This window comes from Theropithecus gelada, chromosome 3, assembly GCF_003255815.1.
Source record: "Theropithecus gelada isolate Dixy chromosome 3, Tgel_1.0, whole genome shotgun sequence".
In the NCBI taxonomy this organism is placed as follows: Eukaryota; Metazoa; Chordata; class Mammalia; order Primates; family Cercopithecidae; genus Theropithecus; species Theropithecus gelada.
The window spans coordinates 161,824,565-161,834,877 of NC_037670.1; the positions used below are offsets into that span (position 1 = coordinate 161,824,565).

At 41.7% G+C, this 10,313-nt stretch overlaps 1 protein-coding gene across 3 annotated transcripts in view; it reads right to left on the bottom strand.

The window, feature by feature from the left end:
• PTN (pleiotrophin) overlaps positions 1-10,313 on the bottom strand; it is a 121,886-nt gene that overhangs the window by 84,887 nt on the left and 26,686 nt on the right. Inside the window, exon 3 of one of the 3 annotated variants that reach the window (XM_025380287.1) lies at positions 3,660-3,672. The exons of the other annotated variants lie outside the window; for them this stretch is intronic. Coding sequence (XP_025236072.1) covers positions 3,660-3,672 — 13 coding nt within the window. The remainder of the gene's footprint in view (positions 1-3,659; positions 3,673-10,313) is intronic. 3 annotated transcript variants of the gene reach the window in all.

Here is a 10,313-nt window from a genome sequence, read left to right on the forward strand (position 1 = left end):
TTTGCCTGGGTGGCTTATCCTGCCCGTTCACTTCCCTCACCTGATGCTTACTTGCAGTCTCCACAGTCTTCTCAGCTTTCAGATTCAGCTTAAATATTCATCTTTTGGAAAACTGTTGCCATTTAATTATTTTACCACTCCTCCACCCCTCATATTTATTGAAAAATGTGAAGCTATTAACCACTGGAGAGATTTTCAACACCTGGTCCAAAAACAGACAAAAAAGTAAGAAAAAGGCTAGAAAATGCCACTTTTAAAAAGAAAAAAATGGAAAACTCTTAAATTTTCAATAAAGTTACACTCCAGTTTAAAATAACTACCTATACAACAAATGTATAAAACATGTAAATTGGGTAGTGAATGAATTAGGTGATATTAAAACTAATTCAAACTAATTTACTACTCTTTACCTGTCACACAGTATTATTGTGATAATCATGAAAACTGTAAAATAATTTTATACTGTGATATTTAATAACTTATATACTTTGCCAGGTGTTATTTATAATGTGGTATTGTTACAAAATTCTTGTAGGTACTTCCTACAGGGTTTTTAGTAGATTCCTCTAACTCCCTTCAGGTCCCCAACTCTCACCCCTCTTGTTGAAACTGAGCCCTCCTGGCAGCCCTCCCCACATATGTCTCCAAAGACACATTTCACTGAGGGCCTTCTGATTTCCCCATCTCCAAGTATATATCATGTCTTGGCTTGCTCAATATCCACTCCAACTCTCTTCCAGCAAGCAGAAAGGGAAAAGTAAAAAGCAGAAAACAAAATGAAACAAACTTTTAAAAAGAAATAACAACTACATATCCCAGCCTAACTCACAACTAGTTTGGAGATGACTTAGGGAATTGCCGTTCAGATGCGTTCATACAGGAATTGAGTCATGAGGAGACACAGGCACGGTGTATGGCATCTGGTTTGCAGGTGAGGCCTGTGTCTCTGCTGTGTGTTTTTAAGAGCTATTCCCAGAAGTCCAGCTTTGAATTTATTCATTCAGCTATCCCAGTAATTGTGGGAGCTAGCTCTCCCCCTTAATCCATCTCTCACTGTTTAAACTATAATAGCTGGAGGAAATTTTATTGTTTGCAACTTTAAAAAATTGACCTGTACTCACTCTTTCCCTTATTATCAAATTCTGCTCCCAGCCAACACTTTCATAACTATCAAAGGATTAAATAAATAAATTCACACTTAGATTTTAAAATTTCAACTCACACGAGTAACTAATCTGAAAATCATGAGGCAAGGTCCTCTCTTACCTCCTCCAAGGTTATAAAAGCTAATGTACTACAGATATCCTATCTGCTGTACTGATAAGCTTCATTTAATCCACTTAGAAATTCAAAAGAACCTATGCCTCTTGGAATTTAATATCTCCTCAGAATTGGATGTTCACCATGCACAGACCAAACGGACTGGGCCAGACGTAGGTTTATTACTCAGCCTTTTTCATCAGGTGCTGGTTTCTGAGAAGGGTCTGAGAAATCACATTTGGAAAGCAGAAGATAGTCTCACCTATTTTATCGTATTTTAAGTTATGTATTATTTATGACATTTTCATCTATAATTCTATTGTTCAGCTGCTGAGTGATGAGCAGGACTAGAAAATCTCATTTAGAAAGGCAGAAGAAAATATCTATTTTTAGAGTCATTGTGGCTCAGCGTTAAACAATGAAGCATTACTAAAATTTCCAGAAGGCTCTATAGTACCGTAAAAGACACAACCCCAAGACAGGAAGATAGGCTCTCCAGAATGGGGCATACATTGAGCACCCCATTCATTAAAGTGGCCTTAGCAGTATCATGGATCATTACTCTTTTCTGTGTGTATTAACTTACTTTGTTCCACGAACTAGGGCATACAGCAAAGACAAATAAGATCACCAATGAGGTACCAGCAATTGATGGATGGTAGACATATATAAAAATATGTGTAGCACAATGCAAAGTTTACATGGCAGAAGCAAGTGAAAAGTGCTGCAATAACACAAACTCTCGCGAGATTGGATGGGCTTACAAGTCAAGGGAAACTGTATATACAGATGTGCGGTATACATTATGCCGATTTTTATGGTATTATCTCTCAGGTCCAAATCCAGCTTTTTGCATGATGCTTTTATTTTGTTTTTCAGACAGAGACTCACCCTGTTGCCCATGCTGGAATGCAAGCTATGGTGTGATCTCGACTCACTGCAACCTCCGCCTCCCAGGTTCAAATGATTTTCCTGCCTCAGCTTCCCAAGCAGCTGGGATTACAGGCACCCACCACCACACCCAGCTAATTTTTTAATTTTTAGTAGAGATGGGGTTTCAACATGTTGCCCAGGCTGGTCTGAAACTCCTGACCTCATGATCCGCCTGCCTTGGCCTCCCAAAGTGCTGGGATTACAGGTGTGAGCCACCACACCCAGCCCATGCTGCTTTGTGATACTAGATGACTCCTCCATGTTTTATTTCAGTTACATAATCAATAACTTTAGACATTGTTAACTATTATTCATGTTTATTTTATTAAAGTAATTGATGTGGTGTATTTCTTGGCTGATCCTGACACATAGAAATTGGTAGCCGGCACAAGGTCAGGAATCAGACTCTAATAGGTGGAATAGAGGGATTGATTTGGCTGTGCTCTAGGGCTTAAACGGTGATGGGCTCCTTGCCAATGCAAAATAGGATGATAATAATTATGCCATGCAATAGTGTCATCACTAATCAAATGAACACCTGTGGTTGATTGTGATAAATTACCTACTGAAGAAAGTGCCTTAAGAGCCCAGATGGCTGCTGTCCTTGACCATTACAAAAGTAATGATTACTATGAGGACTGTGGTGTGGGATGGAGTCTCCTGAATGTCCCAGAACACTTACAGGAAAAAAAAAAAAGTGCAAGCTCAAGTGTAAATTCTTATCACAAGCCACAGATGAGGACTTACTTGGTAGCCTTCAATGAATCTCATCTCTTGTAACCTCTGGGCTGATATTATTGAACAGCAAGCACAGCATTTAAGTGTGTGTGTTGCAGAATTACAAATTAAGTTGAAGTCACAGTTTCACCAACTCTCATGGGCAAGTTGGGACATTGGAAAGGGAGTTCCTGAAATGTGCAAAGGGGAGATCTAGCTGGATTCGAACACCCAGGATCTTAAACCACCTAGTGACTCTGGGTTTCCCTCTCACACTCCTTACTGACAGCCTGCTGTGGAGCCAACTGAGAAACAGAAATATTCTCTGGCAGGGTCACATCCCCAGCACTCCAGGGTAGAGTATAGAGGCCGGGCGCGGTGGCTCACGCCTGTAATCCCAGCACTTTGGGAGGCCGAGGCAGGCGGATCACGAGGTCAGGAGAGCGAGACCATCTTGCCTAACACGGTGAAACCCCGTCTCCACTAAAAACACAAAAATATTAGCCAGGCGTGGTGGCAGGCGTCTGTAGTCCCAGCTACTCGGGAGGCTGAGGCAGGAGAATGGCGTGAACCTGGGAGGCGGAGTTTGCAGTGAGCCGAGATCGCGCCACTGCACTCCAGCCTGGGCGACAGAGCCAGACTCCGTCTCAAAAAAAAAAAAAAAAAAAAAAAGAAGGGCGACTTTGGAGCTGGGACACGAGAATGTAGTAAAAATATCCCATGGTATAGCTGATGGGAGGTGGCATTACATGCTGGGATGGCCTAGGTATGCAGTTCTGTGATCCTGAGTCTCTGCCTCTGCCTCTGTATTTGCATATTGAAAATAAAATGCACTCTACTAGATTGGTAGCTTCACTTTTATTTTAAGTAGCAAAAACCTCCTATCAAATACAACCATGTCTAAAACTCCAAAATACACAACTGATAAAAATATCTGCTCTGATCATTTCTTGTGCTCACTGGGGGATCTCCTCTTGCCTGCTGCATCTACCCTGAGGCACCTCTTCAGAATCCTCAGCCTCCACTGAATATAGTCAGTAAACCTCTGAATAGAATCAGCTCTTAAAGCTCTTGTTGCTCTCAGGGCAGCTCATTCCAAGATTCTCTCTGCAGGTCTGAAATACTTTTCCCAGACGGTCAATATCACCATCAACTGGGAACTTGTTAGAAATCAAAATTCTGAAGACCCTAAACTCAAACTGCCTCAGCTCCATTCTCAGTCTCTCCATTCATTTCTGTGCAAACTTGGAGCAAGGTGCAAATCCTACACCTCATTTTCTACCCCTAGAATTTTGATCTTGAGGGCATCGTCCATATTCAGGGAACATCAGTCTTAAAAGAAAGCCTCTTCGGAGGCCTAACAAGTGTTCCTGAGAAATTCAGAGTGAAGCATTTTTCATGATTGCATCTGTCAAGTGATGTAATGGAAGAGAACTTTATAAAGGCAGGCCAAGGTCACCTTTCATTAATAACAGGGGCCTCATGCTTTTCCAACAGGAGGGGGCAGATTTTGAAAATGACCCATGTCAGATACCAGAGGATCGAGCAGTCCCAAAAGAGAGTGGAGATTACTTTGCTTTCTGCAGAAAATGGCCAGGCAATTCAGCAAGAGCATAAGCAGGAGAGGAAAGCCCTCCTGGGGAGCGTTGGGTTGCAGACTGGGCTGCCAGAGCATTACCTTTCCAGCAAATTAGCCAGCTGCCAGGTTGGGTGAACATCATAAATCTCTAAGAACAGGGCTGCACTCATGAGGTAACCCAGGTGTTTGACTGTCTAGGATGTGGAAATATGCAAGGCAGCAGCGCCCGTGCCAAATGGGTCACAGCCACCCCTCAGTGTTAGAGTTTCCCAGGACCCTTAGTGGAACTGCTCACAATTAACTGCTTTGTCTGTCCCCAAGCCCAGCCTCTCCATTGGAGGTGGGGTTCCTCTCAGGTTGGTGGTCTCTCTCTTTCTCTCCCCCTCTCTCTCTCATTTCCACAAATGCATGCAATCTTAATCAAAAATTACATCAGACACCTAGAGCGTTTCTGAGGCTGTGTTTGTGAATCTATCACTCCGCATGTCAGGCTTGATGAAAATCGGCCTGGGTGAGTCAGGGAGAGCAGAGGCTGGCCATTCAGATTCAGGCTGTGCTTCCTCCGTTCCTGGGAGTTGCCTCCAGCCATGGGGGGCTTTCTTCATTCCATCTTTGGGTGCCCTCAGTGCAGAAATCGGAATATGATTTTTAGGTATTTTTCCTATGTAGTTAGTGAAAGTTAAATGTTAATATCAAGAATTTTATAAATGCCCAAGCATCTCCAGAATCATAATGACTTCTTTAAATTTTCTAACCGAGCAGTCGGTGTGAGTATGTGGGTAAAGAGTGTGGGAGGAATCCCAGAGATCCCCCATGTGGCAACCCCGATATCTCACATCTCCTGGCCACACACGTGGGAGTGCCATCTTTGGGAAATCCTATAGACTTTGGAACTTTACTGAGTTCCTTCTCATCTCAGAAACTGCAGAATGTTCTAGTCCTACATCAACAAATGCTTTGACGGGTCATCATGTGCTTATTTTCTTTCTTTCTCTGAATTGTATAGGGCCTTCTGGAAAGAATCCTGTACTTAAATGATAATTACATGTAGGACATTCAATATGTAAACAATATTGCATGGCAGAGGACTCTGGTTTTCTTTTTCAGGGGGTGGGGGAAGGCATCGTCCCTCTCTCAAATATTATAGTTTATAGTCTTTGCAGGAAGATGTGTCAACTGAGGCATGAGTGACCAAGGACAGGTGAGGGAGGTTCAGGATGAGTAAGTGCCCTGGGAGTTCAAGGAGCGGGTGGCCAAGTAGGCTGGAGGGATGAAAGAAAATTTTCTAGACAAGATAGACTTGACTCTTTCTTTATAAGAGGAATCATGGCCAGGCACAGTGGTTCAGGCCTACAATCTCAGCACTTTAGGAGGCCAAGGTTGGTGGATCACTTGAAGCCAAGAGTTTGAGACCAGCCTGACCAATATAGTGAAACCTTGTCTCTACTGAAAATTTAAAAATCAGCCGGGCATGGTGGCACGTGCCTGTAATCCCAGCTACTTGGGAGGCTGAGGCAGGAGAACTGCTTGAACCTGGGTGGCAGAGGTTGCAGTGAGCTGAGATCATGCCACTGCACTCCAGTCTGGGCAACAGTGTGAGACTCATCTTAAAAATAAATACAATAACAGAGTAATCTAGTGGCCAAGAGCACATTGAAGAAAAGGCTGTGAATGAACCAAGTACTTCAGGACGTCATCTCTCTCATGCTGGCCCTAATTGTAACTCCAGCAATTCTAGAGACTTCAAAGAGCAGAAAAGTCAGGTAGAATCCTATAGATTATTTCATACAGCATTTTATCATCTGTGGCTCCACATTAAATATTAACTTTTTTATATACTTGCACTCATCATATATAATTTTAAGAAAACAAATGGTAGGCTCTACGTTTCATTTAACTTTCTATTTCCATGACTTTGAAAGGTGAGACAAGTCAATGTGTATGCTGTGAATGAATACATGAATGAACAAATGACTACAGGCCTTATCTGAATGATATGATCCTCCTCCCCCATCTTTCCGGGTGTCTGCCTTCATTCACCATGAAGTTGTAAACACAACATTGATTTTGGAGTCAGACAGCCTAAGTTCAAATTTAGCCTTTGCTAATTACTGGCTGAAATCATTGAGAAATCTACTTAACCTGCCTGAGACCTCAGTTTCCTTATTTCTAAATGGAATAGTAGTGCCTCAAGTGAGATAAGGTATGTGAAAGCAGTAAGCATTGCCCTCTATAAGTATTATAAACTCTCCCTCCCCACCACCATCACCAACACCAAGATTTTTTGTCAGCTTTCTGGCATTTTAGTGACTACTGTCATGCTTCTTCCTTTTTAAATTACTGTAGGGAGACTTTTTTCTGATCCATCTATCTTTCTCTCTACTTTATCCACCACTCTCTAGTTTTTGTCCACCTAAAAAGACCTAAGCTTTCTAGTTCAACAGATACCACATCATTGCTGACTACTTGAGTTCTGGAGTAATAGGAAATAATTGCTTTGAAAGTGTTTGTGTTTGAAACCCAAAGACCTTCTGCAGTTTATTTAACGTCTCTCAGCCTCAAATTCCTCATCTGTAAAATGGGATTAATTAGTTTCCACACTTTACAGAATTCTTGTGAGAACTAATTGAGTCACACAGATAAAGCATTTATCAGTCTCTGGTTTGGTAAATGTGAGATATAACAAAGGGCTATCTTTTACTTTCTTCCATTTGTTCTCAGAAAGCTTAAGTCTCCAAAAAGGGCATTACTTTAATACCCACAACCTGAGAGTTCTTTGGGGAGACGTTCCTTAAAACTTGACATTGAATCAAGGCACTCCAAGGGACTGAAAGCAAACATCTCTTTGTCATTTCACCAAGACCACAGTCCTCCTCGTTCAGCGGACAGATCAGTTTTTGGCCATTCAGCTTCCTCTATAGTCATTGAAATGGAAAACTCAGGAGGTCTCCCTTGTGGGGTTTTGTTTTCCATTTTATCAGGATCTCAGAATGTCTCTGTGTATCCACAAAGGTATTGAAACCTGTACAGATGAGAAGCAGGACAAACTGCCACGACTTGGAGACCCCAAAGCTAGGGGCAAGACCTGTGTATTTTTGCCAGAATGGGCTGGGCGGGTACCTGTACTCCAGCTTCATACAGCTTTGCTGGGACTCCTTGACATTACGGTCTTGTACATTTAGGATAGCATTCAACTAGCTTATAGTGTAACATTCAAGGGCCAAAGGGAGTCTCACGTGGTCTAGGTCAGTTTTTCAGTCCATACTCAATACTTCTAGGTAATCCCCTCCACAACTATTCTGCTAATTAAAAGGCCGCATGTCTGTATGTCTGTGTTCCCAGGATATTCAAAAAGGCAGAAAACAAATCTCTCTCTCCTTCTAGCTCCAAAATTCCCTTGCACGATATGTCTCTGCTAATTTGGAAGCCATAAATATATGCATTCATATTTAAATGACAATCATTGAGCATCCTCAATTGTGTGATTATTATTTTATACCTTTATGCCATGGAAGAATAAAACAGTATTCTAATTGTTTCTGTTTCTACTCATCTTTCACCAAAATTCACGCACACACTCACAGGCACTCTCTCTTCCTAATGCTCATACTTACTTCTTACCTTCCTGATAGAAAGAATAAGACCCACCCATAGGACTGTAAAATCTTTCTCTAAAGCAGAACATTTTAGTGTCAACTTTAAAATGAAGACTCCATTTTCTAACTAGCTAATCTACTGTAGTGCAACTGTAACTGGATCATTTCACAATTCTAGGAAAATTTAGCATTGTGCTTTTCTCTTTAACATTGTTCCTTGCACAATCAAGTATGTAGTGACTTGTATTTATTATAGAGATTTAGAGCACTTTTGCTCCATGGCAAACTTAAAGCTATTGTTGACAGAAATAAAAATGGGAAAAATTCCCTGGGAAAGTGTTTAGCTAGAAGAAAGAGAACTAAAGCAAAATTTAGATATTTTTTAAAGGACTCCAAATACTGAATACAGAAAAATGAACTTTTATAACATTATAGGTTTGGGGATTTTAAAAAAAATTTTGCATTATACGCTTTCTTGTGATTTTCTGACACTGGCTTGTCAATTGAATTTTATTCCTAACAGCAGTTGCCTTACGGAAATCTGCTCTGCCTTCTCTAGTCCTGCAGCTCACTGTCAACCTGCCCCACAGGATACCCTGTCATTCCTCTTCACACATCTTGATATGGTAGTTATTCATCTTGCGGAGCAAGCTGAGATTGGAAGAACCCTCTGTGTTATAACTTCTGGCTTTATTTTTCACGGACTCAAAGTAAGCTTTGAGGTCAACTGTGTTGTGGCTCTATAATGAATATTCAACAATGTACTTTGTGTCCACAGGTGTCCCATACAGAGCATCCAGGCTAATGGACAGTTAAGGAAACAACCCAACAGCTATCAGGGCTCCCTTGCTATTGCCAAGCTTGTTTTCATGCTCCAGGCGGTCCTGAATTATATAACACATGCACAGCTAAACAAGCAAAGACCCCGCATGTTCACCACACTCTCTCTCCTCTAAACTCTGAGGTTAATACCAGTTGTCAAACTGGCTTACAGGAAGACTTTATACCTGCTCACAGCTTGGCTAAGAATCAAAGAGATGTTTGTTTTGAAAGAATAAAATCCTTTAAACCAAATATGGTTTGCATCTTTCTTTGGCTTTAGTATCGTTTTTAACCACATTTTTTATATTGATTTCTCCCTCTCACAGTTCATATTTCATCACCTAAAAAAGGAAATCCAATGTCTTTATTCATGCTCATGTATTAATTGCAAAATTAGTGGCAATATTTCTTCTGGCACTAATAGTGTTTATCATTGATGCCAAATTCTTGGATGGTAGATGCTCAAAGATATTTTATATGTAGGTTTATAATTTCTGTATAACAATATGATTTTTGCTTGATAGTAATTAAAGACTGGGTGGCTTTTCTTCTGTTTAATCACTACCAGAAATAATTTCTTCTTCTTGTCACAACACTATTTAGTAATATTTCTCAGTAACGCTATGGCCATAGTCTTCGGAATTCAAATATGTGACTCCAGATTTAAATATATGTAATCAGCAAAAATAAAATATTCTTTAATGCTTAAATTATGGAAGTTATCATAGCATAGAATTAATGTTCTATTTATAAATTAATTATTAGCTTTTAAAATTTGTTTTACTGGGGGGGCGGAGCAAGATGGCCGAATAGGAGCAGCTCCAGTCTTCAACTCCCAGCGCCAGCGACACAGAAGACCGGTGATTTCGGCATTTTCAACTGAGGTACTGGGTTCATCTCACTGGGGAGTGCCGGACGATCGGTACTGGTCAGCTGCTGCAGCCCGACCAGCGAGAGCTGAAGCAGGGCGAGGCATTGCCTCACCTGGGAAGCGCAAGGGGGAAGGGAATCCCTTTTCCTAGCCAGGGGAACTGAGACACACAACACCTGGAGAATCGGGTAACTCCCACCCCAATACTGCGCTTTGAGCAAACAGGCACACCAGGAGATCATATCCCACACCTGGCCGGGAGGGTCCCACACCCACGGAGCCTCCCTCATTGCTATTACAGCAGTCTGTGATCTACCGGCAAGGCAGCAGCGAGGCTGGGGGAGGGGCGCCCGCCATTGCTGAGGCTTAAGTAGGTAAACAAAGCTGCTGGGAAGCTCGAACTGGGTGGAGCTCACAGCAGCTCAAGGAAACCTGCCTGTCTCTGTAGACTCCGCCTCTGGGGGCAGGGCACAGAAAACAATAACAAAGCAGCAGACACCTCTGCAGACGCAAACGACTCTGTCTGACAGCTTTG